The 23,191-nt window shown below is 37.8% G+C and overlaps 1 protein-coding gene across 2 annotated transcripts in view; it reads left to right on the top strand.

The window, feature by feature from the left end:
* IKBKE (inhibitor of nuclear factor kappa B kinase subunit epsilon) overlaps positions 1–23,191 on the top strand; it is a 277,152-nt gene that overhangs the window by 16,436 nt on the left and 237,525 nt on the right. For both annotated transcript variants that reach the window (XM_053706599.1, XM_053706595.1), the window contains exon 2: positions 16,357–16,481. In XM_053706599.1, the coding sequence (XP_053562574.1) occupies positions 16,392–16,481 (90 nt within the window). In that variant the 5' untranslated portion in view covers positions 16,357–16,391. The remainder of the gene's footprint in view (positions 1–16,356; positions 16,482–23,191) is intronic.

Below are 23,191 nucleotides of genomic sequence, written 5' to 3'. Positions count from 1 at the left end.
TTATTTTACAGGTAACTTTGTATTTATTTTAGCAAGTTAGAATAGTTATTAAATAGTTATTAACTATTTAATAACTACCTAGCTAAAAGAAATACAAAATTACCTGTAAAATAAATCCTAACCTAAGTTACAATTAAACCTAACACTACACTATCATTAAATAAATTAAATAAATTAACTACAAATAACTACAATTAAATACAATTACATAAACTAACTAAAGTACAAAAAAGTTACAAAAAATAAAAAAAATAAGTTACAAACATTTTAAAAATATTACAACAATTTTAAGCTACTTACACCTAATCTAAGCCCCCTAATAAAATAACAAACCCCCCAAAATAAAAAAATGCCCTACCCTATTCTAAATTAAAAAAGTTCAAAGCTCTTTTACCTTACCAGCCCTTAAAAGGGCCTTTTGTGGGGCATGCCCCAAAGAATTCAGCTCTTTTGCCTGTAAAATAAAAATACAACCCCCCCAACATTAAAACCCACCATCCACATACCCCTAATCTAACCCAACCCCCCCTTAAAATAACCTAACACTAATCCCCTGAAGATCATCCTACCTTGAGTCGTCTTCACTCAGCCGAGCAGCGATGGAACCGAAGAGGACATCCGGAGCGGCAGAAGTTATCCTCCAAGCGGCGCTGAAGAAATCTTCCATCCGATGAAGTGATCCTCCAAGCGGCGCTGAAGAAGTCTTCCATCCGGGCGATGTCATCTTCCAAGAGGAGCTAAAGAAGTCTTCTATCCGGGCGATGTCATCTTCCAAGCGGGGTCTTCAATCTTCAATCAACATCCTTCTTTACCGACGGACTACCGACGAATGAAGGCTCCTTTAAGGGACGTCATCCAAGGATTCTATCAGCCAATCGGAATTAAGGTAGGAAAAATCTGATTGGCTGATTGAATCAGCCAATCAGATTCAAGTTCAATCTGATTGGCTGATCCAATCAGCCAATCAGATTGAGCTCGCATTCTATTGGCTGTTCCGATCAGCCAATAGAATGCGAGCTCAATCTGATTGGCTGATTGGATCAGCCAATCGGATTGAACTTGAATCTGATTGGCTGATTGAATCAGCCAATCAGATTTTTCCTACCTTAATTCCGATTGGCTGATAGAATCCTATCAGCCAATCATAATTGAAGGGGCGCTATCTTGGATGACGTCCCTTAAAGGAGCCTTCATTCGTCGGTAGTCCGTCGGTAAAGAAGGATGTTCCGCGTCGGCGGGATGAAGATTGAAGATTGAAGACCCCGCTTGGAAGATGACATCGCCCGGATAGAAGACTTCTTCAGCGCCTCTTGCAAGATGACATTGCCCAGATGGAAGACTTCTTCAGCGCCGCTTGGAGGATCACTTCATCGTATGGAAGATTTCTTCAGCGCCGCTTGGAGGATAACTTCTGCCGCTCCGGATGTCCTCTTCGGTTCCATCGCTGCTCGGCTGAGTGAAGACGACTCAAGGTAGGATGATCTTCAGGGGATTAGTGTTAGGTTATTTTAAGGGGGTTTGGGTTAGATTAGGGGTATGTGGGTGGTGGGTTTTAATGTTGGGGGGGTTGTATTTTTCTTTTACAGGCAAAAGAGCTGAATTCTTTGGGGCATTCCCCACAAAAGGCCCTTTTAAGGGCTGGTAAGGTAAAAGAGCTTTGAACTTTTTTAATTTAGAATAGGGTAGGGCATTTTTTTATTTTGGGGGGTTTGGTATTTTATTAGGGGGCTTAGATTAGGTGTAAGTAGCTTAAAATTGTTGTAATATTTTTAAAATGTTTGTAACTTATTTTTTTTATTTTTTGTAACTTAGCTTTTTTATTTTTTGTTCTTTAGTTTGTTCATGTAATTGTATTTAATTGTAGTTATTTGTAGTTAATTTATTTAATGATAGTGTAGTTTTAGGTTTAATTGTAACTTAGGTTAGGATTTATTTTACAGGTAATTTTGTATTTCTTTTAGCTAGGTAGTTATTAAATAGTTAATAACTATTTAATAACTATTCTAACTAGCTAAAATAAATACAAAGTTACCTGTAAAATAAATATAAATCCTAAAATAGCTACAATGTAATTATTAATTACATTGTAGCTATCTTAGGGTTTATTTTACAGGTAAGTATTTAGTTTTAAATAGGAATAATTTATTAAAGTATAGTGTAGTGTTAGGTGTAATTGTAACTTAGGTTAGTTTTTATTTTACAGGTTAATTTCTCTTTATTTTAGCTAGGTAAGCTATTAAAAAGTTAATAACTATTTAATAGCTATTGTACCTAGTTAAAATAAGTTGAAATTTGCCTGTAAAATAAAAATAAATCCTAAGATAGCTACAATATAATTATTATTTATATTGTAGCTATATTAGGGTTTATTTTAAAGGTAAGTATTTAGTTTTAAATAGGATTAATTTAGTTCATAATAGAAATATTATTTAGATTTATTTAATTAATATTTAAGTTAGGGGGGTGTTAGGGTTAGTGTTAGACTTAGGTATAGGGGTTAATAATTTTATTACAGGCGGCGGTGTAGTGGGGGGCAGGATAGAGGTTAATACATTTATTATAGGTGGCGACGGTGTAGGGGGGGCAGGATAGGGGTTAATAAATTTAATATAGGTTGCGGCAGGGTCAGGGAGCGGCGGTTTAGGGGTTAAACTATTTATTTAGTTGCGGCGAGGTGCGGGATCAGCAGGATAGGGGTTAATAACTTTATTATAGAGAGCGACGGTATAGGGGGGCAGGATAGGGGTTAGTAGGTATAATGTAGGTGGCAGCGGTATCCGGGAGCGGCGGTTTAGGGGTTAATACATTTATAAGAGTTGCGGCGGGGTCTAGGAGCGGTGGTTTAGGGGTTAGTAACTGTATTTAGTTGCGGGGGGCTCCGGGGGCGCCGGTATAGGGGGAAGAACAGTGTAGTTTAGTCTGGGTGCTTAGTGACAGGCTAGCAAGAAAGCTGTAAAAAAGCCAAAGAGCAGCGAGATCGGATGAGTGATAACTCTCACAGTCCCATGCTCATTGCCCCGTACTTGGTGCGCGGCTTTTTGACAGCTTTTTTGATAACTTAGGCAAATTTTTGCAGGTCCGCGGCGGCGATGTGAGGCGAGTTTAGGCGGGCGTATTGGGCCGGCGAAGACAGGAAAAATAGACGCGTTGATAACTACCCCCCTATATCTTCACTGACACACCAAACAAATGTAAAATTATGGACAAAGTTAGGTTTAGGTGTGTGTACATATCTTTAGCACAGTGGCAGCAGTGTTAGAAACACACAAAATGGTTAATTTCATCCCTAGAGCATTAACAAAAATTCCCCATATTAAGTTGGCTGAGCACTCGGTTTTATAATTGATGGGATTGATCTACATCATATTGCTTGTCTCAGCTAGTAATGATGGGATTGATCTACATCATATTGCTTGTCTCAGCTAGTCTGTCAGTGTGGTTTGTGGATTATCCTAACTTTACTGTCTGGCAGACAGTAGTTACTTGGTCTTTTGCTGGCAGCATTGACTACATAGATGAGACAGTTGTGTCTTGTCATGTTGGAGCAGGAGGCTTGTTATACAAAAAATAAAGAAATATATATGGAAAAAAGTAATATAAAATGTATACTACTCTTTTCTGAGGAGCATACAGCCTCTTATATACTGTATGCTTAAAAAAAAATGTCGCTAAATATGTAAAATGTAGCAAGAAACATTGTTATAAACAAATATTACTGACAAAAGATGATGTTAGGATATGTCTATATAAAGTTCCCCAATAGGTATGTGAAAATTTCCAAAAGGTATGGCATAAGATCAGGCTTTCGGTTAAAAGGCTGCATAGCCATGTCTTAAAAGATTTCTTGTCTTATTGATTGTATGAATAAGACTCACAATTGTCAGTGGCACTTAATAAAGAAACAGCCTTTTTAGGCTGAGAAACGCGTTGGTATACAATTTGGGGTGCGCTCATCCGTTTATCTTTGACATATACACGCCATCGGATTTGCAAGTATACAGACTGTTGATGTTAGCGGTTCACAGAGGGTGACCCAGTATCTTAAGGAGCCAGCATCCAGTAAGATCCATACGGTACCACGTTCCAAAGAGCCGACATCCAGTGTGTTTCAGACAAGACCGCTGCCAAGAGTGATCCAGCAAGCTGCCCGCTGAGAATATCAGCCGACCCTTATACAATTTTCTCATTAAGTGCCCCCGAAAATTGTGAGTTATTCATATGCGCCGTAAGACAAGAGATCTTTTCAGACATGGCTACGCTATGTGGTGCCCCTTCTTTATTTCATGGAGCAGGATTTTTACCTGCACTCCAATGTTTCTTTCATTCTGTCTATTGATCAAGCACAGAAAATAAAGTTCTTCTAAAACAGAGAAAATAAAAATAAGGTTAAAGGAAGGATTTAATCTCTTTCCCTCTTTCTGATTGCTTCACTTGGGACCATTGTGTAATGCTCAGTTTCTCAATCTGGGGTTCAAGTACTCATAGGAGTACTAGGGTCATAGGTAAAGGGTTCTTCATGGCTTGTTTCTATAATTGTTAAAGATAATCCATCATGCAAATTCAGCTAATTGGTCAGTATGTCAGAAGTGTAAAGTGCCATGTAAAGACAGTACTGCTGTATTGGGATGTTCCGTATAGATGGCAGTTATTTCAAAGGAAATAATAAAGGTAAAGGATCTATTTGTAAACAATTTAATACACTACTGCAGGTAAAATGGATAGTTGAGAACAAATTAAAGGGGAAATATACAGTACAGTGTACAGGTAGCCTTCAGTTTACGCCGGGCTTAGGTTCCAGAAGGAATGGTTGTAAATCGAAACCGTTGTAAATTGAAACCCAGTTTATAATGTAAGTCAATGGGAAGTGAGGGAGATAGGTTCCAGGCCCCTCTCAAAATTGTCATAAGTAACACCTAATACATTATTTTTAAAGCTTTGAAATGAAGACTTTAAATGCTAAACAGCATTATAAACCTAATAAAATAATCACACAACACAAAATATATAATTAATCTAAGTTAAATGAGCAAAAACATTTGCTAAACAGCATTATAAACCTAATAAAACAATCACACAACACAGACTTCACTTGCATATTTCTGTAAATAGTTCTTTCTATGCATTCCAATCTGGACTGATTTATAGACAGGAAGATCTTGTTCCTTTGAAATCTGCTCGATAGCTCAGGTCTGGTTAAACTGATTAATTTCAGCTTGCTTGGCTTTGCTGCAACACAAGCGGACAGTTCCACCTACTGGCTATTTTAATAAATGCACTGCTTCTGAATGCTTTTCAATAGCAGTCACATGACGAAAAAAAAGGTTGTTATTCTGAAACGGTGTAAATTGAACCGTTGTAAAACGAGGGCCACCTGTATAACATATTGGTTTTAAAATAAGGGTTGCCACAAAATCTACATTCAGTGGTGAGTGGTATTGATGGAGGAGAGCTTACCATTTTCTATCATGTGTTCCTGCTTTTTTAAATCCCCTTCGTATCACATGTATCTTCCTTGTTAAAATGTAAACATGTTATGGTAATTATCACCCTCCAGCAAACCCCTATAACCTGCACTTGACTGTGTCCAGATGTCAGATTTGCTGCAGAATGATTGGTTGTTGCAAAAAAGGAGTGGACCTCTCCCAATATCAGGAATCAGTTAAGGCCACAAAATCTACATTCAGTGGTGAGTGGTATTGATGGAGGAGAGCTTACCATTTTCTATCATGTGTTCCTGCTTTTTTAAATCCCCTTCTTATCACATGTATCTTCCTTGTTAAAATGTAAACATGTTATGGTAATTATCACCCTCCAGCAAACCCCTATAACCTGCACTTGACTGTGTCCAGATGTCAGATTTGCTGCAGAATGATTGGTTGTTGCAAAAAAGGAGTGGACCTCTCCCAATATCAGGAATCAGTTAAGGCCATATTCAAGGAAGGTGTAAGAGTGTGTTCACTTGATGGAAATATTGTGTTTCAACCCTTGTTCTCTGTATTTTACTAGTGGCAAGGAGGTTAAATCATTGCAGTGTATGTGCTAATGGCACTATAGGGTTATACCCCTGAATGTGTCAGTTACTGTCAATATAGTGTAAAACCTAGGCACTCTGCATATTGCTTGCAGTATAGGCAATAAAACCCAGCATATGTGTTATGGACCTGTATTGTGAATGTTACAAGTACTTCCTGTAAGGGTTAAAGTCTCTGCTGTTTGTCTGCTACTGGGGGTTATATATCTGCATTATGTAACAGACAAAAGACAATTCACAGTATTACTTCTTTTTTTGACCATATTTGTAATAGAGGCATAGAAGGCCATTTTTTTTCTCAAAACAAGCTTTATTGTATAAATAAGACAAATGTACAATAAAAAAGAGCAATTTGCCAGGCCAACAATCTGCTGTTGGTATTATCATGAAACTAAGGTTAAAGCATGTCTTTCTATTGTTATCAAAGCATCAATTTGTTAAATTCGGAGATTCAGATCGATTCGAATTTCTGAATTATGGTAGTACCGAATCTACCGAATAAATCCGAATTAGTTTGGATTTATACGTTACATTCGGATGGCCATGGATTATACTGGTATTTGTACAGTATATTAGGTTATATCACTCTGCTATGGGTTACACCTAATATACAGTACATAAAACTAGTCTAATACACAGCACATACCGAAATTCCGAATTTCCGAATCGAACCGAATCCAGCCGAATTTATTCTAATCCGACTGAATCCGAAACGAATCTGAAACAAATTCATTAAAATTTTTCCGAATTCGAATCGATCCAAACCGAAATTCAAAAACATCCGAATCGATCCGAAACTAAACGAATTTTTCGGCCATGCACAAGTCTAGTACAAAGTATCACTTCAGGATCTCAAGTCAGGGCATCATAATTAGTCCAATGATGTATTGCATTCCAAAGTTCTTGAGGTTGAGATCCCATTTAAAGCTTGGTGTTTTAAGTTTTTTTATTTTTTTGTATAAACCATTAACTGATCTAAACATTAAGCAGTGTGTCAAGTATCTATAGGAAAAAGTGAAAAGAAAAAACGGGGGGGAGAGAATGAGAAGAAAGACAAAAACAAAACACCTTTTTGAGGGAGGGGGCAGGGTGCAGGTCAGATTATATTGAAGGGCTATATTAGTTGATTTTTCCTTGCTATAAGGGAGTATTATTCCAGATAGCCATAATTAATTAATAGGTTTCGATCTGTTTGGTTTTGAGATAATGATAGTATATCATTTACTGAGGAGTTACAATCGTCTAACGTTGGTATGTGCCTGGTCTTCCTGTTCTTGGGGATTCGTTTTTTAGCTTCTGTGAGGGCCTTTTTGTATGATTTCCTAATTTTAGGCAGGTGGAGGAAGAGTGTGGTTTCTGGTGTGTTGGGGATTAGTGTCTTTAGTTTATCTGATATGATACTAAGTACCTCAGACCAAAAGTCGCAAAGTTTCGGGCATGACCACCAGATATGGTGGAGAGTACCGTCTATAGAAGGCCATTTACATTTAGTTGACACTTAGGGAACTTTAAAAAAAACTGGTGTCCAATATTTTTGTTTATATTTTACTGGACAGCCTGCTAAAATACTGGAATGTCCAGTTGAATTCTGGACACCTGACAACCCTATCCACAAATGTTGCCAAGAAATTGAAGAAATATTGACAACAGAAGTAAATTGAAAACTCTCATAAAATTGCATTCTATCTAAACCATAAAAGCTTGATTTTGACCTTCATGACCCTTTAAGAACAGCAAATACTAAGTGGAATATGGTTTGAAAAGAGGTAACAAGTATAGGGTTTAAAAAACAAAATGAAGGGAAAGGAAAATAAAGAGGGGGCAAAGTATTAGGGATAAAAAATATGGAGATTAAAGGGAGAGAAAGACGAGAAACTGGTGAAAAGGGGAGGGACGAGGAAAGAGAAGTATATGGAGAAGTAAAGAACAAAAGAAGATATTAGAGAAAAGAGGAACAGATAGGGAATATATGAATGGGAAATGATATGAGTGCAAGGAAATTGTTGAGGGAAATAATAGAAAAAGGGAACTGATGGGTAATGGGGGAAGGGATGAGAGTGAGACAAAGGACATAGGAAAAAGAGAAGAGATTTTTTTAAAAGAGACAAGAGGTGAGAAAAAGATAAATAGCTTTAAGACACGGCTGGGGACATGGGGTAAAAGTTGAAAGAAATAGATTAAAGGGACAGTGTGCCCAGGCAAGCAGCAGATAAGAGTTTATAGTATTTAAAGCTGATTCAGCAACATCATTTACAAATGGCTAGGGCCCCCCCCCAAACTGGGAGGTTTAATTCTTCTGATGCTTGTTTACATAACTTTTCTGTAACCAGTACTATTGTACTGATATTTTTAGTATAGATGGTTGATACCAGCAGTACAACAGTTTATAAGGGACCTACACCTTTTGTGCTTAGGCTTTTTATTTTTTAACAATTGGCCATGTGTGAAATGCAAGGCTAGATTACGAGTTGTGCGTTAAGGTAAAAAAACAGCGTTATCAGGTCCTAACGCTGCTATTTTACGCCCGATGCTATTACGAGTCTTGCAGGTATAGGTGTACCGCACACTTTTTTGGCCTTACTGCAAACCAACTTACGTAAATTTCGTAAAGGCTTTTTTCTATGGGACTTCCATAGCACCGGTATTACGAGTTTGTCCTGGGAGGCCAAAAATTGAGCGGTACAGCCTCTACTGCCAAGATTCGTAACGCATTTTAAAGTCAGTAGTTATGAGTTTTACACTACAAAGCTGTAGCATAAAACTCATAACTAAAGTGCTAAAAAGTACACTAACACCCATAAACTACCTATTAACCTCTAAACCGAGGCCCTCCAGCATCGCAAGCACTAAAATAAAATTATTAACCCCTAATCTGCCGCTCCGGACATTGCCGCCACTAGAATAAACATATTAACCCCTAAACCGCCACACTCCCGCCTCGCAAACACTAGTTGAATATTATTAACCCCTAATCTGCCGCCCCTAACATCGCCGCCACCTACATTATACTTATTAACCCCTAATCTGCCGCCCCCAATGTCGCCACCACTATTCTAAATTTATTAACCCTTTAAACCTAAGTCTAACCCTAACCCTAACACCCCCTAACTTAAATATAATTTAAATAAATCTAAATAAAATTAATATCATTAACTAAATTATTCCTATTTAAAACTAAATACTTACCTATAAAATAAACCCTAAGATAGCTACAATATAACTAATAGTTACATTGTATTTTGCTTAGGGTTTATTTTTATTTCACAGGCAAGTTTGTATTTATTTTAAGTAGCTAGAATAGTTACTAAATAGTTATTAACTATTTAATAACTACCTAGCTAAAATAAATACAAATTTACCTGTAAAATAAAACCTAACCTAAGTTACACTAACACCTAACACTACACTACAATTAAAAAAATTCCCTAAATTAAATACAATTAAATAAATTAAATACAATTAGCTAAATTACAAAAACAAACAAACACTAAATTACAGAACATAAAAAAACAAATTACAAGATATTTAAACTAATTACACCTAATCTAATAGCCCTATCAAAATAAAAAAAAGCCCCCCCAAAATAAAAAAAGCCTCTAGCCTAAACTAAACTATCAATAGCCCTTAACAGGGCCTTTTGTTGGGCATTGCCCCAAAGAAATCAGCTCTTTTACCTGAGAAAGAAATACAAACAACCCCCCCAACAGTAAAACCCACCACCCACACAACCAACCCCCAAATAAAACCTTAACTAAAAAAACCTAAGCTCCCCATTTCCCCGAAAAGGGCATTTGGATGGGCATTACCCTTAAAAGGGCATTTTGCTCTATTGCTGCCCAAAGCCCTAACCTAAAAATAAAACCCACCCAATACACCCTTAAAAAGTCCTAACACTAACCCCCAAAGATTCACTTACCGGGAGAAGTCTTCATCCAAGCGGCAAGATGTCCTCAACGAAGTTGGCAGAAGTGGTCCTCCAGACGGGCAGAAGTCTTCACCCAGACGGCATCTTCTATCTTCATCCTTCCGACGCGGAGCGGCTCCATCTTCAAGACATCCGGCGTGGAGCATCCTCTTCAATTGACGGCTTCTTTGGAATGAAGGTACCTTTATGTGACTTCATCCAAGATGGCGTCCCTTAGATTCCGATTGGCTGATAGAATTCTATCAGCCAATCGGAATTAAGGTAGAACAAATCCTATTGGCTGATGCAATCAGCCAGTAGGATTGAACTTCAATCCTATTGGCTGATTGGATCAGCCAATAGGATTGAGCTTGCATTCTATTGGCTGATTGGAACAGCCAATAGATAGCGAGCTCAATCCTATTAGCTGATTGGATCAGTCAATATGATTGAAATTCAATCTTATTGGCTGATTGCATCAGCCAAAAGGATTTTTTCTTCCTTAATTCCGATTGGCTGATAGAATTCTCGGAATGAAGACTCCTCCCGGTAAGTTAATCGGAATGAAGACTCCTCCCGGTAAGTGAATCTTCGGGGGTTAGTGTTAGAATTTTTTAAAGGTGCATTGGGTGGGTTTTATTTTTAGGTTAGGGCTTTGGGCAGCAATAGAGCTAAATGCCCTTTTAAGGGCAATGCCCATCCAAATGCCCGTTTCAGGGCAATGGGGAGCTTAGGTTTATTTAGTTAGGGTTTTGTTTGGGGGGCTGGTTGTGTGGGTGGTGGGTTTTACTGTTGGGGGGGTTGTGTGTATTTTTTTTAAAGGTAAAAGAGTTGATTTCTTTGGTGCAATGCCCCGCAAAAGGCCATTTTAAGGGCTATTGATAGTTTAGTTTAGGTTAGGTTTTTTTTTTTTTTTTGGGGGGGGCTTTTTTATTTTGATAGGGCTATTAGATTAGGTGTAATTAGTTTAAAGATCTTGTAATTTATTTTTTATTTTCTGTAATTTAGTGTTTTTTTTGTAATTTAGCTAATTGTATTTAATTTATTTAATTGTATTTAATTTAGGTAAGTTATTTAATTGTAGTGTAGAGTGTTAGGTGTTAGTGTAACTTAGGTAAGGTTTTATTTTACAGGTAAATTTGTATTTATTTTAGCTAGGTAGTTATTAAATAGTTAATAACTATTTAGTAACTATTCTAGCTAGTTAAAATAAATACAAACGTGCCTGTCTGTGAAATACAAATAAAACCTAAACTAGATACAATGTAACTATTAGTTATATTGTAGCTAGCTTAGGGTTTATTTTATAGGTAAGTATTTAGTTTTAAATCGGAATAATTTAGTTAATGATATTAATTTTATTTAGATTTATTTAAATTATATTTAAGTTAGGGGGTGTTAGGGTTAGACTTAGATTTAGGGGTTAATAAATTTAGAATAGTGGCGGTGACGTTGAGGGCGGCAGATTAGGGGTTAATAAATGAAGGTAGGTTGCGGCGACATTACAGGAGGTAGATTAGGGGGAAATTGTGCACGAGCACGTATAACCAGCTCACCGCTCACTTAAGCAGCGCTGGTATTGGAGTGCAGTGTGGAGCGCAATTTTTCTCTACGCTCACTTCTTGCCTGTTAACGCCGGGTTGATAAAAACCCGTAATACCAGCGTTGCAGGGTAGTGAGCGGTGAGAATAAACTGCAAGTTAGCACCGCACCCCTGTTACCGCACAACTCGTAATCTAGGCGAATGTTTGCCAAATATTTTGAATTGAGTTCTCCATCCGCTGAAGTGCATAGTGTTTATTACTTTTTAAATCTTCTGTATACTTAATGGGCCATTAGCAGAATTGAATCCCCCATAATAACAACATTAAGTATACATTAAGTATTTATTTTGCTTTATTTGATGTAAATTAACGTTTGATAACTGTACATCTATCCACTGGGGTATATTTATGAAAGCGTCAACCGAAAATACGCTGGAATTCTGCATCGTACTTGTTGCAAGATTGATCCGACTTAGTTATCAAAGTGTCAAGATCGGCAAATGTTGAAATTTGTAAACGTAACATACGATCCCGCGATCTCAATCTGATGCAGAGCGATGCTTATGTCATTACAGATGTTCCAAATACACATGTGACTCTATTTGACACTTTTCCCAATTTATCAAACATTTAACAGGTATGCTCACGGCTATTCCGATGCACCGTACCTTATTTTTTAAATCGCCACCCTTGAGGCTGCGGATAGAAATCAATGGGAGTCTGAAAACACAGAAAGCTTATGTTCGATGCTGCAAGAGAATGAAGCATGTCAAATTGATTTCTATGGTTGAAAAAAAGTTACGTTTATATCCTCACATAAACCCAAAGTCTAAACACCCCTAATCTGCCGCCCCCGACATCGCCGACACAAATAAAATGTATTAACCCCTATCCCGCCGCTCCCTGCCACCACCACCACTAAATAAATGTATTAACCCCTAAACCTCTGGCCTCACACATCACCACCACTAACTAAACCTATTAACCCCTAAACCGTCAGCCCCCCACATAGCAAAAAACTAAATTAAGCTATTAACCCCTAAACCTAACAACCCCTTAACTTTAAATTAAAATTTACAAGATCCATATCTTAATATAAATTAAAATTTACCTGTAGAATTAAAATAAACTAATTTTAAACTATAAATTACCCTACCCTAACTATTATACTAAAATTATAATAAACTACCAATTAAATAAACTAAATTACATATTAAAAAAAACCTAACACTACTAAAATTATTTAAATATACAATTAAACATTATTACAAAGTACTACATTACAAAAAAACAAACACTAAGTTACAAAAAATATCAAACACTAAATTATGAAAAATTAACAAACAAAATGATCCAAATAAAAAATGTTTACACCTCATCTAATAGCCCTATCAAAATAAAAAAATAATAATAATAAAAAAAACCCTAGCCTACAATAAACTATCAATGGCCCTTAAAAGTGCCTTTTGTGGGGCATTGCCCCCAAGGTAGAAGTTTTTTTACCTGTAAAGTAAAATACAAAGACCCCCCAACAGTAAAACCCACCACCCAACCAACCCCCCCCCAAAAAAAACCTAACTTAAAAAAGGGTATTTGGATGGGCATTGCCCTTAAAAGGGCATTTAGCTCTTTTACAAGCCCAAACCCTAATTTTAAATAAAAACCCACCCAAATTTTTTTTTACTGTTGAGGGGCCTTTGTATTTTTTTATACAGGTAAAAGAGCTGATATATTTGGGGCAATGCCCCACAAAAGGCCCTTTTAAGGGCCATTGGTAGTTTATTGTAGGAAAGGGTTTTTTTATTTTGCAGGGTTTTTTTTTATTTTGATAGGGCTATTAGATTAGATGTACATTTTTTTATTTTGGATAATTTCGTTTGTTATGTTTTGTAATTTAGTGTTTTTGTTATTTTTTGTAATGTAGTACTTTGTAATAATGTTTAATTGTATATTTAAATAATTTTAGTAGTGTTAGGTTTTTTAATATGTAAATTAGTTTATTTAATTGGTAGTTTATTTTAATTTTAGTATAATAGTTAGGGTAGGTTAATTTATAGTTTAAAATTAGTTTATTTTAATTCTACAGGTAAGTTTTAATTTATATTAAGATAGGGATCTTGTAAGTTTAATATAAAGTTAGGGGGTTGTTACGTTTAGGGGTTAATAGCTTAATTTAGTTTGTTGCGATGTGGGGGCTGATGGTTTAGGGGTTAATAGGTTTAGTTAGTGGTGGTGATGTGGGAGGCCAGAGGTTTAGGGGTTAATAAGTTTATTTAGTGGCGGCGATGTCGGGAGTGGCAGAATAGGGGTTAATAGGTTTATTTTAGTGGCAGCGATGTGGGAGAGCGGTGGTTTAAGGGTTAATAGGTAGTTTATGGGTGTTAGTGTACTTTGTAGCCGTTTAGTTATGAGTTTAGTGAAATGGTATAAATAAAGTTGGGAAAAACCCGAATAACAGTGTTATCGATGACAGTTAACAACAGTCCGATGCTCATCGCCCCATACTTGGTGCCCGTGTTTTTGATGTTTTTTTTCATAAATAAGGGGATCGTATTCAGATCCACGGCCACAATGTTTGGCGATGTTAGGCGAGTGTATTGACGCCCGCGAATGCAACATAGTTGACGCTTTTATAAATATCCCCTACTATCTGCAGAGAGGCTGGAGTAAATAATTAAAACTTAAAAAGACAGTTATCTCATTTTTGGTGTATGTATCAGAAATTCATTATTCTGTGGCATGTTAGGGACATATATAAATGAGCTCCTGCATATATAAAGCAATCACTGTGCAGTATGTATAGGTGGGCTATAGTTCTAATATCAATGGAATGTATTCCAGACACTCTATATTTTTAAGATTTAAATTAAAAACAAAATTCTGACTTTTAGTGTGTGCATTAGTATATGAGTGTATCTGAAAGTTGTTGTGTCTGTTTGTGCATGAGTGTCTGGGTGTGTATGTATCTGTGGGTATGTAGGGACACTAAAGTAAAAAAAAAAACTTTCAGGATTTAGATAGAACATTCAGTTTTAAGAGACTTTCCAATTTACACCCAATATCAAATTGTGGACTGTATTTTTATAAGCACACTTCCTGAGGTACCAGCTCCTACCGAGCATGTGCACAAGTTCACAATGTATACGTATACTAGTCTGTGATTGGCTGATGATGTCACATAATACAGGGGCAGGCAAATGGATAGAAAAATAAACTGTGTGTCTATTCATGTTTGTTTGTGTCATTGTCACATAAGGTATGTGTTTACAATAAGCACATACATTATGTGACAATGACAAATAGAGAGAGAGTGTGTGTGTGATATATATGTGTGTGTGTATGTATGAATGTCTTTGCATATGTATGTGTTTAAGAGGATATCATGCATGTGCCCAGGATTGAAATTGGGACTCCTGGTTGGCAGCCATTTACTTTAACTTTGAGCCACAGGAGAGCTCTGGCTCAGTGTGTTTCTGAGTCCTACTGCCTGTGCTGGCTGGCTCTCTGGCATCACCTGCCTGTCAGCTGCAGGCAGTTACCTATTTAACATCTTTATAAAAGGCTGCTTCTCAGACCACTCCCTGCCCTGACACTGTGGTTCACTCCCATTGTTTGTGAATCAGTCATGTCTCCTGTATCCAGTTGTGTTGGTGATTTTTCCGGCATTTGAACAAAGTTTGTTTTCTGACCATTCTCCTAAGAAGCCATCTAATTAGCCCCTTTCAACTCCCAAGATGAACTAAAGCCAGACACCTCTACCTCTCAGCTTCAAACCCCTGAACCCACTCCTCCGAGCTTGACAGAGTGTATGTATCTATATGTGTTTTATGTGTGTGTATTAGCACATGCATCCTTTCTAATATAGTTCATTATAAATAATGCATTATATGTAAAGCAGGAATTATAGGCTGTAAATCTGCTATTGTTTCTAGTTTAATTTGTGATTTAATTAATTATTTATTTATTTTTTAGGAACTTACACTCATAATAACACTATATAGTAACAAATATTTTAAAAACATATTGCACACAAAAGTTATAAAGGCTCAAAGATATAAGGTCTATGTGTCTATATATGTATACATATGTATTTATGTATTTATATGTGTGTGTTTATATATATATATATATATATATATATATATATACACACATATAAACATATATATATATATATATATATATATATATATATGCAATTGAACCCCTTGCAGTTAAGTAGATGAAAACATGAAAAAACATATTTAAAACTTTTTTTCTATATGAAATATTCATAGTTTCATGTTGCGTGAGCGCACTTAAGAATGTGATCGGGTTTGTGCGCGTGTTGGGTGTATTTTTTCCACTTTTTTTGCTCCATTGACTTCTATGGGGGAATATGTGAACACACAGGTAATATTCTAAGTTCCACTTTTTGCCGGGCTAGCATGCAAGCAAAAACAGTTTACTTTTAACTCATACTTCTAACTTCTAGCTCAATTAACGTTCAAGTGGGAGCGTTAAATAGCGCTCCACTTGTATACTGGGCATTTTGCATAGAAAATGTTGCCAGCAGGTGGCATTATGAAGTAACCAGGTGGGGGCTATCTAAAGCACAAATTAATTGCATAATTTAACATAAATTGATTTAATTAGAACTTGTGCAGCAAAAATGGAATATTAGCTTGTTTTATCTTAATATTGACCTAAATTTTAGCTTGCTGGACATCAAAATCAGCCAGGTGGTGGGTGTCCTGGAGAGAACACTGCACTGCATAGGAAAATATAATTTTACTACTTTCCTACTTTTGATCCTATTGACATTTTTTTACAGTTTACATTTACCAGGGGGAGTTGTTTGGCATGGATGGTGTTAATAAAATTATTTTCTCTTGTAGATTCCAGATAAAGTTGGTGGGCACATCACAGCTTAATGATGCAAAGCACCCCAAACTACCTGTGGGAATTATCAGATATTTTGGGGCAAGGAGCCACAGCCAGTGTGTACAAGGCACGGAACAAGGTGGGAAGAGGCTGGAAGCCTAAAACTTATATGCTTAGTGCATGGTCAACTACTTCCTTGTGCAGCTAACACTGGGCGTTCTCTAACCATATCTTCCATATTAGGTTCCCTATATTATCCCAACTATTTATAATCTCATCTCTACTTTCTCAACCAGTCTCAATTATTTTCCTTGTTTTTCACTCTACATCTTTTGTTTCCCAGCCCTGTTCCAATATTTTTTCTCATTCAAGCTCTCTCCCTACTTCTCTCATTCCATCCCTTTCTCTCCCATTTTTGCGCTATCGCATTCAGTGCTTTTTTTTCTTTTTTCTTTTTCATTTTAAAAACTTTATTGAAAACTTTATTGAGATAGAGAACAATAAATAAACACAAAAACATATCTGTGTAGGACAAACAATTGAATATAAGCAAATATTGTGATAGGTTTCACAATGCAACATTCCTTAAATAAGGTATGATCGAGGTAAAGGGAAAAAATATCTTTCCATCTTAATGGGAGGAGAGTCCACTGCTTCATTCATTACTTGTGGGAATTAAGAACCTGGTCACCAGGAGGAGGCAAAGACACCCCAGCCAAAGAGGCCTACATATTAAGCTGTCAACTTACTTGCATTCGACTGCACCAATACGCTCGCCTAACATCGCCTAACATCACTGCCGCGGACCTGAATACACTCTACATATTTATATAAAAAGTTGTAAAAAAGCTGCGCACCAAGTACGGGGCGATGAGCAGCGGACTGTTGTTAACTGACAGTGATCGATCTCGACACCGCCGCAGCTAACTAAATGTATTAACCCCTAAACCTCTGGCCTCCCACATCACTACCACTTACTAAACCTATTAACCCCTAAACCACCAGCCCCCCACATCGCATATACTAAACTATTAACCCCTAAACCTAACAACCCTCTAACTTTATATTAAATATTAACTCATCCCTATCTTATAATAAATTTAAACTTACCTTTAGATTTAAATTAAACTATATTATACTATTAATTAACCTACCCTAACTATTATACTAAAATTACATTAAACTATATTAAACTATTAATTAATCTACCCTAACTATTATACTAAAATTACATAAAACTATATTAAACTATTAATTAAAGGGCCAGTAAACCTAAAATAATGTTATATAATTCTGCACATAGTGCAGAATTATATAACATTATATTAGTGTTAGCTTTATACAACTTAATATTCCCTGTGAATTTTTATAAACAAGACCCGCTTTCTGTGCTCTTCTTAGCGGGTCTGTTTTTATCACAGAGCGCATCTGGCCAGCTGTCTAGTCACAGCCTGGCCCGACCGCGCCATTACACTCAGTGCAGCTCGCTCCTGCTGTCAGACAGAGCAGGAGCGAGCTGCACTAAGGTTGAAAAAATCATATTGGCTGTTGCAATCAGCCAATAGGATTGAGCTTTCATCCTATTGGCTTATCCAATCAGCCAATAGGATTGTGCTTGCATTCTATTGGCTATGCCGGCTTCGATGAGGACTTCTCCCGGCTTCTTTGAGGATGGATGTCGGATCTTCATTAGGTTTTGGGCAGCAATGGAGTTAAATGCCCTTTTAAGGGTATTGCCCATCCAAATGCCCTTTTCAGGGCAATGGGGAGCTTAGGTTTTTTTAGTTAGGTTTTTATTTGGGGGAGTTGGTTTGGTGGGCAGTGGCTTTTACTGTTGGGGGGGTATTTGTATTTTTTATTTACAGGTAAAAGAGCTGATTTCTTTGGGGTAATGCCCCGCAAAAGGCCCTTTTAAGGGCTATTTGTAGTTTATTGTAGGTTAGGGTTTTTTTTTTAATTTTGGGGGGCTTTTTTATTTTCATAGGGCTCTTAGATTATGTGTAATTAGTTTAAATATTTGATCATTTCTTTTTTATTTTGTGTAACTTAGTGTTTTTTTTTGTAACTTAATGTTTGTTATTTTTTGTAACTTAGTTGTTAGTTTTTGTAACTTTGTAATTTTTTATTGTAGATTTAAATTATTTGAGTAGGGTTAGGTGTTTAAATATATAATATAGTTAATTTAATTTGTAGTTTAATGTAATTTTAGTATAATAGGATAGATTAATTATTAGTTTAATATAGTTTAATGTAATTTTAGTATAACAGTTAGGGTAGCTTAATTAATAGTTTATTATAGTTTAATGTAATTTTAGTATAATAGTTAGGGTAGGTTAATTAATAGTTTAATATAGTTTAATTTAAATCTAAAGATAAGTTTAAATTTATTATAAGATAGGGATGAGTTAATATTTAATGCAAAGATAACGGGTTGTTAGGTTTAGGGGTTAATAGGTTTAGTAAGTGCTAGTGATGTGGGAGGCCAGGGGTTTAGGGCTTAATACATTTATTTAGTTGCGGTGGGCTCAGGGAGCTGCCGGATAGGGGTTAATAACTTTAAGTAGTTGGCAGCGGTGTCGGGGCGGTAGATTAGGGGTTAATAAGTATAATGTAGGTGTCGGCAGTGTAAGGGGTAGCAGATTAGGGGGTGTTTAGATTTGGGGCTTATGTTAGGGTGTTAGGGGTAAACATAACTTTTATTCTAGCATAGAAATCAATAGGATATCGGGCAGCAGCGAACATAAGCTTTCGCTGCTTTCAGACTCCCATTGATTCCTATGGCATCTGCCGCTTCCAGGGCAGCGGATTGAAAACCAGGTACGCTGGGCCGGAATAGTGGCGAGCGTACCTGGTAGGTATTTGTTAACTAGCAAACGTTGTCAGATAGTGCCGAATTTGCATTCGGAAACATCTGTAGTGACATAAGCATCGATCGTTGTCGGACAGAGACCGGCGGATCGGATGTTAAGTCATAGATTTCAACTTTTGCCGGTCTTTAGGCTTTGATAACTATGGGGAATCAAGCTCTCCACAATTACGCTGCGGAATTCCAGCGTATTTGCGGTTGACGGCTTGATAACTAGGCCTCAAAGGCTTAAATAGCTCCCCCACTCCCCTCATCCCCCAGTCATTCTTTGCCTTTCATCACAGGAGGTTGGCAGAGAAGTGTTGGAAGATTCGGAGTAGTCTCTTATGGAGGGTAGTACTCTTCGCAATGGGACTGGAGTTTTAAGTAGTCCTGTCAGCCTCTCAGTGAGCGCATGGGTAAAAGTTAGAGTCTGGAGATGCAGGGGGAGTTCTTCTGCGAAACCAACCTGACTCATATTAACAGCTCCTTAAAGGGACATAATACTCAAATGCTAAATCACTTGAAACTGATGCAGTATAACTGTAAAAAGCTGACAGGAAAATATCACCTGAGCATCTCTATGTAAAAAAGGAAGATATTTTACCTCACAATCTCCTCAGCTCAGCAGAGTAAGTTCTGTGTAAAAAGTTATACTTCACCTGCTCCCAGCTGCAGGTAAAAATAAAAACAAAATGAAGAAATGAACAGCAGCCAATCAGCATCAGCAGTGCTGAGGAACTCTTACTGTGATCTCATGAAATTTGACTTAACTCTCATGAGATTTCATAGTAAGCTTCCTTTACCTGATTGGGGAAATAATATGAGAGTTCACGAGGCTCATCCCCTAAGATGTCCCAGGACAGACACACTAAAATGCTGCTTAGAAATCCTTTACAATGAGATGTGGCTACTGAGGAACTTTTGAGGTAAAATATCTTTCTTTTTTATATAGAGATGTTCAGGTGATATTTTCTAGTCAGCATTTTACAGCTATACTGCATCACTTTCAAGTGTTTAAACATTTGGGTATTATGGCCCTTTAAGCAATCAGCGTTGACGAGTTTCGCTGCCTGCTTTCTGCTCTCAAGTTCATGTCAGGAGCGATGGTACTAACCTGTCACACTTGAAAGGCTGTGTTCCTGTTCCACGGCATAGATTCTGGTAAGATTGTTTTATTTTTTATACATGTATGATAACGCTAGAAGACAGGGTCACACCTTTTATCTGTATAGAATCAAGGGTTAATATCTTCTGAGGGGGATTATTGAACAGGGGGGAATAATCTTATATGTTTATTTGATTTTATGCTGCTTTTATGCGTGAGATATTATGGGCTCATAGGCTGTTATGGAATATACAAGTTTCACTTTCACTTTGGAAGCCATGCAGCTTACAATCTTGGCACACTTTTTCTCATAGCAGGGACGGTCCTGCATTGTGCACCATATGATTCTTCCCTCTTCCTGACCTTGTGTCTATCAGAGAGGAGTCCATAACTCTCTGTACTGTCTGGGTCATGGGAGGAGGTGAGTACCACAGCCATTGGGATATAAAGGTGCAGTTTTTTTTTAATAAAATGTTTTATTTTTATAGTTCTCTGGTTATTGCACTAGCTAATTCCTGTTTATAAGGTGAGGAGGAGGCCTTACCGCCCCCCCAATTATGTTCCATATGCCTTCATAATGTGATAATATCAAGCCTGTTTGATATCACCGAGCCGTCCACCTCTGAGGAGTTGTTGTCCAGTGAGGTGCGTACCCTACATGCTTATCTCTCTACACATGCAGTTTCCCATTACATTGCTAATCCTCCATCTGGAGGGGGCCATATTTCACCATATGTTACTGCGCAGCTCGGACGGTGGTGTCTGCGGCCTTTAATGCTTTACCTCGCCTTGCTAAGCGCAAGCCAAAGGTTACGTATTGCACTCCTACCCAGAGTACATCAGATAATTTATTGGATTTAACTGATAGGGTTATCAGAAGATGAAGTTCTTTCTGAGACTTCAGAGTATGAACATTCTGGGTCGGAGTCTGCTGCCTCTGAAGCTCCGGCTGCGGAGGAACCAGATTTTAGTTTTAGGAATTTGCGCTTTCTTCTAAAGGAAGTTTTTTCGAATTCAGTGGTTCCAGAGGCTAAATTGCCTGAGGAACCTTTAATTTCTAAATTGGATAGAGTTTGAGGACAGGGTGGTACCTTATCCTTCCCTGCTCCTGTTGTGAATGGAACTGGATTGTTCCTCTCTTCTCCCTTTAACAAATCGTTCCCGGCCCTGGACTCTTAATGGAGTTGTGAGGTTCCGTCCCTAAAAGGGATGGCACTATTTTCACTAGACATGTGCGATTCGTTTCGGTTCGATTCGGAAATTCGGAAAATTCGGCAAATTCGGCGATTCGGATTGAACCGAATTTCCGAATTAAAATTCTGCCGAATTTTCCGAATCTAACCGAATCGAACCGAATCGATTCGTAAATTCGGATGGCCATTGGGATTACACTAGTATTGTACAGTATGTTAGGTTAACACCTAATATACAGTATAATACTAGTCTAATCCCACCTAACACTTACCGAAATGCCGAATTTACGAACCGAATTGAACCGAATCGAACCGAATCCAGCCGAATTTCTTCGAATCCGAATGAATCCGAAACGAATCCGAAACGAATCGATTCATAATTTTCCGAATTCGAATCGATCCGAACCGAACTTCGAAAAATTCTGAACCGAACCGAACCGAATTTTTTCGCCATGCACATGTCTAATTTTCACCCTTGCTAAACGTATTACTATCTCGGTTGAGGATAGCTCTTTGTTTTAAGAGCCCTTGAATAAAGGATGGAAACTCTGTTAAGACAGTTGTTTTCAACATACAGGATATTTGTTTCAACTGGATGCGGCCATTGCCGCGGTTGCTGGAGAAACTACCTTCTGGTGTGACTCCTTATAGGAATGATCGGGATGGAGAGGTCCCCTCGACGTTACTCAGGAAAGATTTACGGTCTTGAGGGTTGCTAATTCTTTTATCTGTTATGCTATTAGGCAGATTATTCACCTAAATGCTAAGGCTTTAGCCTTTTCTGTTCAGGCCCGTCGGGCTCTGGCTGAAGTCATGGTCTGCGGATATGACTTCTAAGTCTAGACTTCTTTTCCTCCTTTCCTCCTTTAAGGGAATGATTTTGTTTGGTCGAGGCCTGGACTCAATTATCTCCACAGTCACAGGGGGCAAGGGTGCCCTTCTACCGCAAGAGAATATGAACAAGTCTATGGACAATTTTCGTTCTTTTCGTTTTGATAAAGCCCATGTCAGCAGTCCTCCGCTAAGCCTGAGCAAACCAAGAGCTCTTGGATGCCAGCTCAGTCCTGGAATAAATCCAAGCAGAGCAAGAAGCCTGCCAAGTCTAAGTCGGCATAAACCCCCAGTCCTCTTCTGTATCGTATAGGGGGCAAACTGTCGCTCTCTTCAGTCGCTTGGTTCAGGGACATGCAGGATCCATGGGTTCTGGAGGTCATAGCTCAGGGTCACAAGATAGGTTCCAAGTCTCTGCCACCCAAGGTCAGTTCAGCCTTTCTGGGGTGCATGCAGGATCTGTTATCTTCGGAGTTATTAACCCGGTGCCTATCGTAGTGAGAGGTTTGGGATACTATTCGAACCTTTTTCGTGGTTCCAAAGAAGGAGGGAACTTTCTGTCCGATTTGGACCTGATGTGCTTAAACAAGTTTTAAATGTTCCCTCGTTCAAGAGGGAGACAAAAGGTCCATTCTTCCCCTCGTTCGAGAAGGGCAGTTCATGGCCACGATAGATCTGAAGGATGCTCCCTTCACGTACCAATCCTCAAGGACCACTTCCAGTTCCTAGGGTTTGTGTTCCAAGACCAGAGACATTGCAGGCTAGCTTCAACATGTCTTGCCCTCCAGACCTCCTTAAGGCCATCTGTGGCTCATGTGTATGGAGGTGATTGGTCTCATGGTGTCCAGCATGGATATAATTTCCTTGCCAGG

Source organism: Bombina bombina, chromosome 3 (assembly GCF_027579735.1).
Source record: "Bombina bombina isolate aBomBom1 chromosome 3, aBomBom1.pri, whole genome shotgun sequence".
Lineage (NCBI taxonomy): Eukaryota > Metazoa > Chordata > Amphibia > Anura > Bombinatoridae > Bombina > Bombina bombina.
This window is presented reverse-complemented; position numbering and strand designations above follow the sequence as displayed.